General features: G+C 44.8%; 1 protein-coding gene across 1 annotated transcript; it reads right to left on the reverse strand.

Annotated features, from left to right (window-relative positions):
* Positions 1-2,389: 2,389 nt before the first annotated feature.
* Positions 2,390-16,211, reverse strand: pde9ab (phosphodiesterase 9ab). The gene is made up of 18 exons (XM_061248871.1): positions 16,143-16,211; positions 13,613-13,683; positions 13,292-13,369; positions 12,449-12,492; positions 11,867-11,921; positions 11,373-11,443; positions 10,830-10,917; positions 10,034-10,115; positions 9,663-9,737; positions 7,871-7,957; positions 7,306-7,410; positions 7,115-7,197; positions 6,585-6,741; positions 6,016-6,129; positions 5,415-5,519; positions 4,961-5,089; positions 4,512-4,607; positions 2,390-2,728 (listed from the first exon to the last, which is right to left on the reverse strand). The coding sequence occupies exons 1-18, from the start codon at positions 16,209-16,211 to the stop codon at positions 2,561-2,563; spliced, it is 1,677 nt and encodes a 558-aa protein (XP_061104855.1). The 3' UTR covers positions 2,390-2,560.
* Between the last annotated feature and the right edge of the window lie 809 nt (positions 16,212-17,020).

Genomic DNA, 17,020 nt, shown 5'->3' on the forward strand with positions numbered 1-17,020 from the left:
GTTTTTCTGACCCTGCGGAACAACCCTCCAGACCTTTCAAAACCACCTCCTTTTCAACGCCGAACAATGGCGCACGCCAAATCCACACAAACAGCTATTTAGGAGTCATGGCAACACGGGCCCGCCGGAACTACTGCGAGGTACATCCCAGCCACTTGTGTCAAAACATAATGCTTTTTCAGCAGGTAGCTGAAGTGCACTGAATAAAGGATACTTCAGGATGCAGTTGATAAATCAAAATAATTAGACAGCGAAAGTCAAATGAACACTAACTAAGCTAGTATTCTCACGTCCTGTGTTTTCCGTAATATAAATATTTTATTTGAATCTACTGAATGAGGTGATGCCAGCTAGTCAGTAACTCGTCCCGAAAGTACCCCCAACGGCAAAATACATGAAGTCATGATAAGACGAATGAAGACCCTGATTCTATAGTAGAACAAGAACGCAATGGAAGAAATATTTTAATCAACTCACTCATAAAAATAACAACCACAAAAAAACCACACAAACCCCAGAGAAGTTATGAGCTGTGTCGTCTTTGAATAGTTAACTGTCTTTGGGCTTCTCGTTAACACTACTTAAAGAATAACAGAGTAATTGCAACATACGTTACATGCTAACTAAAAATATTCAAAAGCTGCACCTTTAGAAACAGGTCGAAGTACTAAATGAAAAAGCAAAAATACAAATATTAAGGAATAGCACTTTTTCAGTGTATCAAAATACACTGTGAGGCCTTTTTTGAAACATGAACTATTGCTACATTCATAACTGGAAATGAAATGCATGTATCAAACAACACACTACAGAAGTACTCATATTGCAAATGCATTCCATAATATGTGTACAGTCAAGATGTGTGAAAATAGAAAAGGCCTATGAAATTGGCGGCCACATAACTGACATAAAGGATATTATGAAACATTTCTTGAATTACATTATATTGCTTTTTATTGGGGTAGTGCCCGTCACGTCAGTAAAAGGAAATACATGAATTTAAATCAAACTCCCTGTGCTCAGGACAACCTTTAGATTAAATACGAAGCATCTGAACAGCAGAACTACCTGTCCCTGTTCTTAAAGGGAAGAGATCACACACTGATAACTTAAATTCGTCAAGACAAAGAATTCTACGCAACAGTGAATGAAGGTTGTGTGGATTATCAATGGATAAATAATGGAACCAATGGCCGCTTGTCCATCTATGGACAATGAAACCGGTTGTCACATTCAGTGACTGATTACATGGTTGATCAAAATTAAGTTCATGAAGCTTTACTCTCCTACATACAAACAAATCTGAGGTACACTGCTATACTACCCCCTGCTTTCACCCTCTTCCACAAGCTGGTGTGGTCAGAGGTGACCGTGTCCTCCTGGTGGCCAGAGGCAGGAAGTGGACCCACTGAAGGATATGGCTGCTATACGGGGGAAAAACCTGCCTGTGACAGCCTCCCTTTCTAAGGCTGTCACACTTAGCTTTTCATTTATCTTAAAGTACTCTCAACTGAAAGGGGACTGAAAATATTCTGTGCGGTACAATGTTCTACCTGTGAACAAAAAGATGGGCATCAGCAAGTACAATGATGCCAGGTAGTGGGTCAGGGTGTTAGTTAGGGTGTGGGTCAGGGAGTGGGTCAGGGTGTGGCTCAGGGAGTGGGTCAGGGTGTTAGTTAGGGAGTGGGTCTTGGAGTGGGTCAGTGGGTGGGTCAGGGTGTGGGTCAGGGAGTGGGTCAGGGTGTTAGTTAGGGAGTGGGTCTTGGAGTGGGTCAGTGGGTGGGTCAGGGTGTGGGTCAGGGAGTGGGTCAGTGGGTGGGTCAGGGAGTGGGCCAGGGAGTGGGTCAGGGTGTTAGTTAGGGAGTGGGTCAGGGTGTGGGTCAGTGGGTGGGTCAGGGAGCGGGGCAGGGAGTGGGTCAGGGAGCGGGTCAGTGGGTGGGTCAGGGAGTGGGCCAGGGAGCGGGCCAGTGGGTGGGTCAGTGGGTGGGGCAGGGAGTGGGCCAGTGGGTGGGTCAGTGGGTGGGTCAGTGGGTGGGGCAGGGAGTGGGCCAGTGGGTGGGTCAGTGGGTGGGTCAGGGAGCGGGCCAGGGAGTGGGTCAGTGGGTGGGTCAGTGGGTGGGTCAGGGAGCGGGCCAGGGTGTGGGTCAGTGGGTGGGTCAGTGGGTGGGTCAGTGGGTGGGTCAGTGGGTGGGTCAGGGAGTGGGTCAGGGAGCGGGTCAGTGGGTGGGTCAGTGGGTGGGTCAGGGAGCGGGCCAGTGGGTGGGTCAGTGGGTGGGTCAGGGAGCGGGGCAGGGAGTGGGTCAGGGAGCGGGTCAGTGGGTGGGTCAGGGAGCGGGGCAGGGAGTGGGCCAGGGAGTGGGTCAGTGGGTGGGTCAGTGGGTGGGTCAGGGAGCGGGTCAGGGAGTGGGTCAGTGGGTGGGTCAGGGAGTGGTGGCAGCCCGATTCTGCAGCGCTGCTGCCACCATCAGGCTGTAAGAGATTCACGATGCGATGTAAAACGGGGCTATGGGCACGTCTCAGTGGAGGGACCGGACCGGGGGGGCGTGGGCGCGCGGGTCTTTCAGGTGTGAGGCGAAGAGTAGAAGTCGGGCCCCAGCAGGTGGCTGGGTCTTCGGGGCAGGTGTGGGATGGGCGTGAGGCCGCAGCGGGAGACGTCCCCCCTTTGCAGGCGCGTGACCGGGCTCATGCGAGGACACAGGAGGACAGAGCTGGAGGAATTCCGGGGCACCTGAAATCAAGGCGACAGCACAGCACAGAGAGGCGGGCTTACACGGGAGGGGTCCGTATCCCACAACACCCCTTACCGGAAATACTCTCTAAGAAAGCAAACGGCATGCAAAGTCTACGCATAAAGGACGTTTCTCGTGTGGTCTCATTTCGACCGAAGGCCATGCATTGACTGTGCGGAGAATGGTACCCAGCCAACCCAGCTAGCCATTGATGGTAGCTTTTCTTGTGATTATTTTGTCATTTATATTGTGTTACTGTAGGGGGGGCAGGATACTCAGAGGACCCTCTGCTCTCAAAGCGCTCTGACAGCACACATTTTCACCACTTTGCTTTATTCAGCCCGGAGTGCGAGTCTGCTGCAACAAAAACAGGAAGGAAAGTAGAGGATCTGTAACTTTATCCTGAAATGAGAGACCAGTCATGCTGACATTTTAAGCACTTCTAGTAGATTCCAAGTATGTACTTCCAAGTCAGACTTTGGTGAGTCAAGTGTAAGCAGCTTCTAAAATGATGGTCGAATTGTATCTTAATAGTGGCTTACTTATAAAACCATGACTAAGTAGTTATTTATGAAATCCAACCTTGAGAGGTTATGAGTGTATCCCCTGCTGAAAAAAACAGAGGGGATACAAACATCCATCCATCCATTATCTGAACCCGCTTATCCTGAACAGGGTCGCAGGGGGGCTGGAGCCTATCCCAGCACACATTGGGCGAAAGGCAGGAATACACCCTGGACAGGTCGCCAGTCCATCGCAGGGCACACACACCATTCACTCACACACTCATACCTACGGGCAATTTAGACTCTCCAATCAGCCTAACCTGCATGTCTTTGGACTGTGGGAGGAAACCGGAGTACCCGGAGGAAACCCACGCAGACACGGGGAGAACATGCAAACTCCGCACAGAGAGGCCCCGGCCGACGGGGATTCGAACCCAGGACCTCCTTGCTGTGAGGCGGCAGTGCTACCCACTGCACCATCCGTGCCGCCACGGATACAAACATACTGAACAATATATTATAGTTACCAGCAAGCTCTCTCGCTCTCTCTCTCACTCATTCACACACACACTCTCTCTCTCTCTCTCTCTCTCTCTCTCATATACACACAAGGAAGTGCATTGCAAAGTGATGAAAATGCTGTGCGTTGGATGACACTAGTCAGATGGTTGCGGTGCTCCTTAGTCTCTGGGTAGTGGATTGGGGGTTGTTCACGGGAAAAGGGAAAGGGAGAAAGATATTAACGGCGCTGAAGGAAGCAGAAAACAGAGGACACGCAGAACTGGCACTTACGCACCTGCACTGAGCTCACGGGCGAAACTATTTCTTCTTCCCTCCTAATGACATGTTTTCAGATTTTTTCTTCTGTGCCTCACGTAGGACAGAAGACACACCATTATGTTAGTATGCAGAGACCAGGGGGCCTGACTTTCAGCCGAGCAGGCAGGCAGATAGAGAGAGAGCCAAACTACGCGCAGCCCCTGTGCTTTTCGGACACACGACACGCCATGTCTCAGTGCTATAAGACGGAGAAAGCAAATAAGCTGTGGCTGCTCGCGTAGCCAGGAAATGCTGAAGGGTTATCGCCGGCTATCCCTTACAGATGGCATGCACAAACTACCACGAGCACGCGTGAGCACCCACACATACACACTCGTGCTTGTGCATACACGTGCTCATGGGCGCACACACACACACACACACGCACACGCTGAACACTACAGGAAAGTCATCTAGCACTCTGTGTGTGGGCGGGGGGAAGGAGTAGAGAGCTTACCTCGGTCATGGCATCATCGATCTGCTTCAGCTCCTCGTAGTGGTCGCGGGAGTCCCTCAGGGGCTGCACCATGACCTCCTCCACCTGAGGGAAGAGCTGGGGAGACGCGGAGCCGTTTAAACTCACGAGTCTCGCTCGCTGCCAAATCTGGACCTGCGTCTCATGCCTTTACCGTCTAGCAACCGAGCATTTTTTATGAAATGTGTAAGTCTAGAGCAGAGCAAGTTGTGTGTAGCGAGTGAGAAACGGCACAGGAACGAGAACGTTCCGGGCGCCAGGACAGGCAGCCGTATTGTCGAGCCAAGTATTTTGCACAATTAACTTGGAAGATATTGGAAGCAGTCCTCCATGAAAGAGAGATTCTGCCAGGCAATTGAATAATGAAAAAAAACATTTGTGAGAGATGTTTTGCATCTCCTACCCACACACACACACACACACACACACACCTTCATGACAGTCTCGAACATGGGGATGAGCACGAATTTGATGAAGCCGATCTGCGCCGTGGGCTTGGTGACTTTGTCCCGGTCCATGAACGGAGCGACAGGCAGTCCTTCGGCTTTCTCTCTGTCGCTCTGACAGACGGCGCGGCGGGTCGAGAGCAGAAACAAAGCCGTGTTACTGAACCCTGCTCTATTTCACATTACATTACATTAATGGCGTTTGGCAGATGCTCTTATCCAGAGCGACGTACAGTTGATTAGACTAAGCAGGAGACAATCCTCCCCAGGAGCAAGGGCCTTGCTCAAGGGCCCAACGGCTATGCGGATCTTATTGTGGCTACACCAGGGATCGAACCACCGACCTTGCGGGTCCCAGTCATGTACCTTAACCACCTGTAGCATAGTTTTGTCTTTTTTACTGCGGACACACACAGAATCATCTGTGGAATGCGTTCACCTGTAAGAAGTACTCCTCCAGCAGGCAGTCCACCCAGGGCTCAGCCACCTCGGTCGGCCGCACCTCGTTGGAGATGTCACAGCACTTGATCAAAACCATCTTCAGCTGTGCGTGCATGCAGGCGGGGGTGCATTCACACATGCACACACACGTATGCACAAATACACATATGAGTGTGTACACGCACATGTATGGGCACGCACACATATACAGTGCATGCATATACACAATAAAGCACACACACAGACATAAAGAGAAAGATAGAACAATATGATTTTCTCACCACTACCAAGGCAGTGATTGGCTGGATCTTTCATGCATGCTAATTGACCCTTGTGTTGTCTTAAGGGTCAAAAATGACCCGCCACTATGTTTAACAGCAGATAAAACCCCCCTAAATGATCTTTTTTCAACTTGAAATTTGATGACAAAGTTACTCTTAGGACAAGGGGGGTATAACAGAATGTTCAGACTACACAAGGGTTAAATCATTTGCTGAATTATTTTCACACAGTTGAATAAGAGATGGGCCAGAAGCGACAGGTCACATTACATGTTGGAACCAAATAAATATTTAAGCGTTGAGGTAGGCGATACGCACGCATCTGACATGCTCCTCGTTGGTGAAGTCAAAGTTGTCCACCTTCTGCTTAAAGGAGTCCAGTATCTCCCCATGCCTGGCCATATCAGTGGCCAGAATCAGAGTAATGATGGCCTGCCAGATTTGAACCAAAACACACCCCCGCAACTTACATAACTCTAATGGTCAAATCTGGTCATTACACACAGCTGTCTAGATCAATAAACACACAGCTCTTAAAAGAATGTCTACAATTTTGTACTTCCACAATATTTTTTAAAATAAATAACATAAACACAGATTTGTAACAGATTACAAGCAAACATAGATCGTTGTCGTCCACTGAATATTATTTAAATCCTTCTGCCAGGTCGCTCAGAATGCGACATGAGGATTTCAGTCCAAAGAATGCAGAAGGCAAAGATAAGCAATATGATACAGAAATATAATGCTGACTGGCAGCTTAAAATTCACAATCAAAACAATATGCAGTTGCTGTACCTCCATAACAAGTCAATTCAAACCGTGTCTTTATAAAGGACGATAAAGGGGGGGTGGGGGGTGGGAGGGGTAGCTCTCTCTCAGCGTACCTGCCTGATCTGTTTGAAAACCTCCAGCTCGACGTTGGCAAAGATGTTGCACTCGGGCAGGGAGATGATCTGGAAGGCCACGGCGCAATGGTGGTTCTCCAAAGGCGAGATATCGTTGTAGCGAACCGCCAGCTCAGTGCGAGCATTTATCTGATACCTGGTGGTGGTGGTGGTGGTGGTGTGTGTGTTATTTTTTTAAATAATTACCCTCTATTTTTCCCTTAGAAACATTACATTACATTAATGGCATTTGGCAGATGCTCTTATCCAGAGCGACGTACATTTGATTAGACTAAGCAGGAGACAATCCTCCCCGGGAGCAATGCAGGGTTAAGGGCCTTGCTCAAGGGCCCGACGGCTGTGCGGATCTTATCGTGGCTACACCAGGGATCGAACCGCTGACCTAGCGGGTCCCAGGCATGTAACTTAACCACTACGCTACAGGCCGCCCATGCAATGGTATTTCCATGGCTACGCACCCTTCACGCAGAACACTTCACAGCCCTCTTTCCATTGCAGCGGAGACTTACGTGTTGTTGTAGCCGGGGTGGTCCAAGTCGTGACACACAGCAGCGGTCATGAGAATGCCCATGTCAGTGAGGGTGAGTTTCTCCTGAGAAACAAAAGCAGCCCTCATTTTCTCTCCTCACTTCCATTGCCCTCCCTGCCCTCCCTACCAACCCCCCACCCCCCGCCTCTGCACAGCCCTGGGCGGACTCACCTGCAGGTTGCAGAGGTGGATCATGCCGTACATCATCTGGCTGACGCAGAAACAGTGGCGGAAGTTGTGGAATGGGTTGCTGCGATAGTTCTCCTGAATGCCAAGCTGGTACAAGGCAGAGGCACAGACATAGCAGACAAGGGAAGGAGAATGAGAGTGCAGGCAGAGGTGATACGCAAATCTGTGTTTGATGATTTCGGAATGTGTCTGTCCTTCTCAATGAGGTATTGAGGAATGCAGTTGATGCGTTGTTTAACCGTTTCTTGACCGGATGCACTCCCTGCTGTAAAATACAGCTATGCCAGCTTGACCGGTTGGGTATGAGTTGGTCAACCAGCTAGTGCTGGTAGAATGTCGGAGCTGGTCAACCAACAACCAGTTTTTTTCAAAACATAGCTTGAGCTGGTCAAACCATGTCAAGATGGGAGCTATTCTAAACTGGCAACCAGCTAAACCATGTCTGGTCTGAATTGCTCAACCAGCTACCAGCTGTTTCAAAACCAGCTTTCAGCAGGGCTGTTTAATGCTTGCTTGGTCATGGGAAAAACAGCAGTGTGGAACTTACCAGCCAGCGCTTGAGTGTGATTGGGTTCATGTTAAATTCTTTAACCAAGCCCAGGTCATGGTACATATACTCCAGGCAACTCAGCATCTGAAAACATATCCAGCCACATCAGAATCAAAACAAAAGGAACCAAATATGACTGTGGTCAATGCAGGATTGAAAACATGCACAACACAATCAATGCAAGATTAGAACCAGGCACAATAAGACCATGGTCAACTCATGTTCAAATCCATTATGTAACACTACAATCATGGTCAATACAGGAAAAAAGCCATGCAGAAATATAACCACATTCAATGCAACATTAAAACCAGGTATAATAGATTAAATCACCATGACTCATGGCATGAGGTCACCACAGAACTTAGTTCCGGGTGGATAAGGTTGAGGAATGTGAATAGTAGGCAGTGTTTTCTGGGTCATTTAACCAAGTCAATGTTTGAATATAAAAAGAATGTGTGAAAACTGAACAAAACTGTTTTATTCATACGATTTATATGATGCTAGCTAATGTAACGTTAGTGTTAGATGTCAGCACCCCGCCCCCTACTTTTAGCTAGCCAACATCATAAACTGAATAACCAGTGCAAACTAGCTACATAGCTGCCAACTCTCACGCTTTCGGAGTGAGACACACGCATTTGCCTGTTTTCACACGCACATGCAAATGCGTGTGTCTCACGCCGAAAGCGTGAGAGTTGGCAGCTATGTAGCTAGCGTTATTGGAACCCCTATTACTATAAAGTTATCACCAATACTAGCTAGCTAGCTAACTCGTTTTACAACAGGCAAGGTCCGGTTTAAAACGTTTCATGTTTGTAAAATCATCCTAGCGTTTTTCTGTACGGCCGCCGATGAGCATTAGTGTTTATTAGCTAACGTTAGCTGCCAACAACATTTGTTAAGGACATGAGCAATACAATAAGAAGTTGCCGGTTTTGTTTTTTCCCCACATGTTTCTGACACTTTTAAACTTATGTCGGGCGTCTCTGTGTCGCTGTCATTGACTGTGTCAAGCACCTGAGGCCGCCCTGTAAACGGACTCGGATTACTAGGATTACTAGCCCAATCCACTGTGTGCCAGATTACATTTGGCATTACAATCCCAAACACAACACTATTTCGGCATAGTTAACTATTTCTAAACAGCTACAGTTCAGTCTATTTTTAAGTAACGTTACTTCATTCCGCGGCTGAGTGGCCACCCGGAAGTATGTTAGCGACCTTTGTTTACAAACATTCTGATTTAATTTATAAGGCCAGGGTCAACTCAGTGTCAAAAGTGTGTACAGTACGACCACGGTCAATGAAGGATTTAAACCATACACAATAAGAGCATGGTCAACTCAGGGTCTAACCCTTGCACAATATGGGAAATAACATACACTTGATTAAAAACATCCACATAGCTGCCAACTCTCACGCTTTCGGCGTGAGACACACGCATTTACATGTGCGTGTGAAAACAGGCAAATGCGTGTGTCTCACGCCGAAAGCGTGAGAGTTGGTAGCTATGCATCCAAACATACGGTGATAGCTTGCTTGCTAAAAAGGTAATAGCTACACAGTAACACTGTTCAACTCCAAACGCAATCCATGTGCAATAACAGCAAGTTCAACTGAGCAAATAAACGCTATGAAATACAAATGAAGGCCACTTAGAGTAAAGGCCAGGACAGTGGCCCGTGTGAATACAATAAACAAAACTGTCCATTGTTAGCTGATGCTGCAGAGAATGTAAAATAAAATCAGGCTTAAGCAATCGTGTGCTGATCTGAATGTGACTAACCTCATTGTGTTCCCAGTGCCAAACGTCAAACGTGGGTTTCTTCAGGGCTTCTATGGTTTCTTGGGAGAGTGTATACTGTGGTAATGAAGCTTTTGTGATTAGGAAATGGTCCAATAGTTAAAGTGATAAAATCTCTGTCCATCTCATATAAAAGTAAAAATTACATTCAACGGCAACTTTTGCTACCACTTTCTCTGTTGTCTGTACCTGTGCATGCATCCTCCAAGAATTGGCGGTTGTTATACAACAGTATGTAGCACCTAATAATATAATGTACTTCATTACATTCTTATTCTTATTCTTGTTATTATTATTATTATTATTATTATTATTATTATTATTATTATTATTATTATCATTATTATTAATACCTTTGGGTAGCTTGGAACATCTCGCCTGGGACACAGTTTTTTACCGTCATCAGAGAAGTTGTATTTGCAGGTGCAGCTTACCCTGAAGAAACAAAGGTTTGAAAGAGAAAAATGAAGATTTGAGGTGCTTTTTTTAAAAACCGACTGGCTGTCACATTTAGTTAACCCTCTCTGATTGGTCAACCCTAACCTAGGTTCATAACAAAGGACCAATATGAGTGGTTCTGTATATAGATATTTATGAGGATAATGTCCGAAACATATTTTTGGCACTAAACAACTGGCTGTTACAACAATTCTACGCATAGCCATAGCATTAGAACTAGAGCCATACACCTCACTGCTGATAACTATTCATGAATGCCCCTCTTGGAGCTCTGGGGTAGATGGTAGAGACCATCAGGGCAATGAAGAATAAATAAAAGCAATGTTCTGGATGCATTTGCTGTGAGAAAATATACAGGGATTAATCTCACATGCTGAAAGCAGTCTGGTATCCTTCAGGTTTCGGGCTTACTATATTACATTTCATTGATGTTCTTATCCAGAGTGACTTACAACATGAACCACATCAATGCATTACATTGAATTCAAAGTATTCACATGATAGTGGCCAAACTACTCCTCTGCACTGTTGCTCTAATTTGCCAGTTATAAAGGTTTCATTGTCTTCAGCCTCTCCTAAGTCCAGTGACTCAACACTGGTGTAAGGTGACACAATGATTAGTGCCAATGACGCCATGCTCGTCCGCCTTCACCTCTGTCCCCACCCCCAACTTGTTCAGTCCTTTCTCACCTCCCTCCTGTTCTGGTAGTCATCTCATCGCGTAGCTTCTTCAGATCTTTCTTGCAGTTCTCAATCTCTACCACCTTCAGACCCTCCACTGCAAGAACCAACCCAGAACAAACATCAGCACTTTTATTTTTATTTTAATGGATTAAAATAAAAAATAAAAATCATGATTATTATTATTTTTTTCAATGAACCTCAATTTGGGAGAGCACAGGCATGCATATTTCTTCTCCAAAGGGTGTGCTGCCAAAAGTACTCCCTGCAGTCCACCAGCAGAGCTGAGTACCACGATATCCTCGCTGGCTGGACAGTACTACGTCCCATTACGAGGTGCACTCTATGGTTGTGGCCACAATGAGCACTTGGTGAATTTTGGATTCCATATCAGAACATGGGGTATGTTACTACACAGACACCTGTTTCTGACAACAGTCAAATGCACACACGCACGCACGCACGCACGCACGCACGCACGCACGCACGCACGCACGCACGCACGCACGCACGCACGCACAGGGCACTGTCATAGATTGAGTTGTTACTTACGCTCTACTCTCTTCTCCAGCATGGCCAGTCGATTGGTGACCTCTGTCTTCAGCTCATTTATACGAAAAGCTCTGCAATAGGAAGACCCCCCACAAAAACTCATTTTAGAGCTGTTAGAAATTAAAGGTAGACAAAGATAAATAGACAGATGGAGAGACAGGCAAAGGCAAGGTGCGCCTTTATTTCCAATGGTCCAAGAACCCCAAACGACCACAACCACAAACACCATCCCCCTCCCCCAACTAAAATATGACCCTTAAAGGGCCACCAGCCCATGTCCTGCCAAGAGAACTGGCCCCAGTCGTCTATAAACAGCGACATTATAATATGTAATATTGTGAAATAAGGAATTAGAAATACAAATCTTTAAATTTGGTTGCAGATACCGTGGAATTCCTTAATAGGCCTCTAGGTGTCTCCAGACCCCAATTTTGAAACCCCCTGAACAAAGTAATAAATGTGAAGTTAGAGGTCGTGTGGGGAGTGAAAATGACCTGCTGAACTGATCAGCCACTTGAGACAGCACATTATGAAACATGTCTTCTTTCTCTGCAAGGGAAAAAAAGACACAAATCAGTTAATATGCCGTGTACGGGGCTGTTGTCTAATGTCTGAATAAAAGGTCTTAAATGAAGGGCAGGTTTCATCAGTCTTAACGGTTCAGTAGACTGACATACAGTATATCCCAGTTTTTTGATAATGCCCACTTTGGTGGGGATTTTCAGACACTACCACATACACAATGTAATAGACTTGTTTTTGCAATTCATGAATATTAAATTACATCAAATAACTTCCTGACGTGACGGTGGATTCTGTTTTAAAAGTAGAAAAACAAGAACAGAGAAGCTCTACATCAGGGGTGCCAAACTGAATTTCCAGGGGGCCGCAGTGTCTGCAGGTTTTTGTCGTTTCCTTACAATCAGCTGCCAATTAAGGCCTTGAGAATAGATACTTTAACCAATCAATGACTTGAATGAACCACAGAACACCCCAAAAACTAGCACACTGCAGCCCTCCAGGACTTTGTTTGACACCCCTGCTCTACATGGTAAAATATATCAGTCATACTGTACCTCCCAGCTGGCCTGAGCACAAAGGCATGACCTTGTACAGGTTCCTGCGATGCAGAGAGAAAATGGAGAGGTAACATCAGTGTACTGCACACCGGTATCATAATACATGTATTACATTAACATTTATGCATGCACACTCACTGAGCTCTTTATTAGGAACACCTGCACACCTACTTAATCATGCAATCTAATCAGCCAATTGTGTGGCAGCAGTGCAATGCATAAAATCATGCAGATATGGCTCAGGAGCTTCAGTTAATGTTCACATCAACCATCAGAATGGGGATAAAATGTGATTTTGACTGTAGCATGATTGTTGGTGCCATCTCCTGGGATTTTCACGCACAACAATCTCAAGAGTTTATAGTGAATAGTGAGCGGCAGTTCTTTCAACAGAAATGCCATGTTGATGAGAGAGGTCAACAGAGAATGGCCAGACTGGTTTTAGCTGATGCAATCATGTAAACGTGGAACAGAATATTCAAGGAATGTCAACAGCTTTTGGAATCCTGAGCAATTGGTGGGAATACATTTTGTGTTAGTTTCAAATGAATTGGCATGCAAATGAGTCTCAGGTCCAATTGAACGGTCCAAGGGGTATGGATATATATACATGTGTGTGTGTGTGTGTGTAACCTATGTATCTATGTATGTTTTTTTAATATCAGAAACAGTTGCTTGTAGTGTTCATTCAGTTAAGATAGAGGCGATGTGCACAACAGAGAGAGAGAGAGAGAGAGAGAGAGAGAGAGAGAGACACAGAGAGAGAGAGAGAGACACAGAGAGAGAGAGAGAGAGAGAGAGAGAGAGAGAGAGAGAGAGAGGGGGGGGGGGGGGACTTACCGAGGAGAATTGGCAGGCATGGTAGGATCAATGGAGACCAGCGCTCCCTCTGGGTCCACCAGCATTATGGCAGTGTTCCTGAGGATGAACCAAGAAATCTCTGTTTAAACAAATCTCTACCATCCACTTAAGAGTGAGTGCCTATGTGAATGAGTGAACATGGGGAGAGAGTGATTGAGTGTGAAGGATAATAAGTGTGTGAAAAGAATGTGTATGAATTAAAGGAGAGTGTGGTGTGAAGTAATCAGTTTAGTGAGCAAATGAGAGAGAGAGAGGGACAGAGAGAGAGAGAGAGAGAGAGAGAGAGAGGAAGTGTCTGACCTGGGGATGTTGGAAGAAGAACACAGAAGCTCCCGGATATCACAAGGACTGCAGTGTCGACTAAAAATCACCTAAATGGGACCGAGAAATGCAAATGTCACAGCAAGCTGTTCTCTGCAGCACTGGTACAGCACTAACACCTCTTATAGGAAGGGATTTACAGTGGTCTTGTAACAATGTTTTAACACAAAAATATTACCGATTGTACCTTTAAGTCTTCATTAAGACCTTTTGGGGATAGTGTCTTAAATCTGTATGTCGAAACTGCATTCTCTCTATTACCTCCCAACATGGAGCATTCACTTGTTCTATGCCTACACTGTACTGTAGAGATGAGACACTGTGATTCTCTGGCATGAAGTGGACAGCTACTGGGCTTCTCATGACTCGAGCCATAATGTTACTCCTATATTAATTTATGCATATTTTCAGACATATGCTGGTCTTTCCTACATAGCTTAGACGGCAAGGGCAGTGTAAGAGTTGTAGTGTAAGAGATAATGGTTTGTGTTCTCATCCTCATGCCCCAAGCAGGGAACGTCCCACAGTCAAATACACACGTGTCTTGTTGCTTGAGGTTCGGCCTTTTACCTCGCCAAACTTGTGAAAATGATAAGTACCTTTAAAAACCAATCCAAAGCGTGACAGGTGAGCTGTCTGACAGCCAGTGGTCAGAAAATAAACATGCTCACACCAGCTGTCACCCCAGTCTACACTGCCACAAGCACCTGTGAAGCTGTACACAGCATGCTCTCTTTTCATTTGAATGATCTGAACCAGCAGCTCTGTATGTGTCCACAATCAGTTACTGTATATTCCCAACCTTCATAGATTCCAAAGTATTTAATACATTGGGGCTTGGTCTGCTGCTTAACCCCTTAAGTGTAGACCCTTTTCTTTACACAATCTTGAAAATGACATACCTTAAATAAAATGCCTACTATTCTCGAACCTTTTTGATGATTCTGGAGTCTTCTGAAAGGTAACCCCTTTGGGGTTTGTTTTCCAAGAATCTGAATTACTCCTAAGGATTTCCAAATCAAAGTTACAGAAGCTGAAACACAGTGAGAGTGGTCAATGTTTTTCTCACAGAAAATATTAATGTGTTTGAGTGGATACGGATTATTGTGGCGGTGCCTGGCACACTTAGAAACACAATGGAGCCACATGCATATATTATGGGTTTTAAGATACTGTATACTGTATTTTTTTATTCAGCACTTCCCTGACCTGTCACCCCCTGCTTGTGGTCTATTTTGAGTATGTATTTAGACAATCACTATGGAATGCCAACCAGTCACATTGATGAAAATGCTCTCTCGTGTGCAGCCAAAGGTTTTTTCACTATCAGAAACACTCACTCGAGAATACTTGAGAGACAAGGGATTTCTTGGAAGTCCTCTATTTCGAGATAGGCATCGAAAATCTGTTGTAAAATGCCAACCTTTTTGGCACAAAAAATTCCTTTGCCATCCATCAGCTTGGGAAAAGCCAACGCCAAAACTGTTAATTTGAACTGATGGTAATTGGTACAAAAAACCACAAACGGTTAAGCATCACTGTAAAAGCAATAAATAAAAAAATATAACATATGGTCATATGTATGAAGGGCTTGTATGAGTGTGACACGTTGGATTAAAAAACCGTACCTAACTTTAGACAACTGTCCTAAACAAAGATTTTCGTTATAATACAATATAAAAGGTAACGTAGGTGGGTTCCATTGGATAGACAGACAATGGGATTAGGGCTGTCTACCACATGGTTGATACCTGATTGGGTAGACTGTGGTTCATTGGTTTTTGGTAAACATAATAATATGGTGGACAGTTGATAAACTTTCTCTTATTTCAATGCAGTAATAAATACAATAACAATGCAACAAATAAACAATGCAGTCTGCAATGCCACTTTGATCCAAGTTGTGTGTGGCAGGCGAGCTGACATAGGAAATTAATGGAATGTGTGGCTTACATGATTCTGACAACAGTAATCTAAGGAAAATTTATAAAAATGAGAAAAAGTGATTCTTGCATGAGGCCCAATGTTTGTTACAGCAAATTAACAACCTTGCTTTATGTATTCATTGGATACCTAGCTACCAAAGTTGTTATACCAACTCTCTGGCTATATCGTAGGCAAATACATTGGTTTGTAAATGCAAGATGTTGGCTACTGTTCACTGCCCAGATTTATAATTTAACATAGCCATTTCCAAATTATAATTTGTTTGCTGGCTAGCTAGTTTTAATGGCCTTAGGATATTGAGCTTATTGAGGATTTAGTCAATGCAATATGAAACGTTTCTTTTCCACAATTTGTGTGCATTTTTCCTTTTATTACAATGTTTTTTCTGGCAAATTGACAAATGCATTAGAAGGCCATATCCATAGCAATTTTGTTTGGTTTTTTGTTCAAGGTCATACTGTAGTCTCTTTCCATGTGCTTTTTTAATCATCTGTCAGTAGTCCTGGATAAATACATATTATATCAATAACTAGTATTATATTAGAATATATAAACAACTAACCTTCTGGACTTTTCCATCTACATCCAGGTAGATGGTTTTGGGAGCATAGGAGGAGGAGCTAGATCCCATGTCACTTCTTCTCCCTCACCAGCTCAGGAAGGTGATCAAGAGTGGGCTATTCTCTTTTCAGGAGCTTCCTGTCCCTCGACGCAGCGCCAGGGTCCTAATGTCAGATTTCTGAAGCAGGCCTGTCCCGTGGGAGCAGGGGAGGAGTGAAAACAGCAGAGATCAGCGATGCTGCTGACTGTTCTGGGTTGCTAGGCGGCATTTAAGCATTCTGTATGACTATATTCTGAATGTGCGTGCATGTATGCACTCACATTCATACATTTCATCTTTTTCTATATCGTGTTGCCCTGGGTTACATTGTTAAAAACTGTAAGAAAAAAAAAAGTTTTTAAAACAAAAAAACATCAAGATGAGCTGCTTGATCTGCACAGTTTAACTCCTACTATGTACTTTCACAACATATATCAGAAAGATTGCAACAATATACTGTGCATGAAAACAAAAACTGTTTTATATTACCTTTCATATATTGTGGCTATGTTAGGATTAATTTCAATCCATTTCAACACATTTGAAATGGGAAAGCAGACCATTACCCTTGGGCAGGGCATATGTAATCTGCTTGATATGATGAACATCTGTCGATATCTCAGAAAGCCATTTAAGGAAACTTATTTGAGAAATAAATAGAGTGGGCAGTTTGCAATGAGAAAACTAGCACTCTCAATGGTCTACTCCACACTCTCTATTCATTTCTCTGCCATGAGAGTGAAAAAGAGAACCACTAGCCGCAGTCTTGACAATCTCTCATTGTCGAGAACAAATTGAATGCAACTTCTGCTTTTGGTTGCCAGAAAACACACACTTAA

Source organism: Conger conger, chromosome 7 (assembly GCF_963514075.1).
Source record: "Conger conger chromosome 7, fConCon1.1, whole genome shotgun sequence".
Lineage (NCBI taxonomy): Eukaryota > Metazoa > Chordata > Actinopteri > Anguilliformes > Congridae > Conger > Conger conger.

Bases quoted from the DNA above. Each gene is read 5' to 3' on its own strand.
- pde9ab (XM_061248871.1), bottom strand. From the start codon at position 16,211: ATGGGATCTAGCTCCTCCTCCTATGCTCCCAAAACCATCTACCTGGAT. The intron at 9,738-10,033 runs GTATTAATAATA...TCATTACCACAG, and splicing joins ATGTTCCAAGCTACCCAAAG to TATACACTCTCCCAAGAAAC. The intron at 4,608-4,960 runs GTGTGTGTGTGT...GCGTCTCCCCAG, and splicing joins TGTTCGAGACTGTCATGAAG to CTCTTCCCTCAGGTGGAGGA.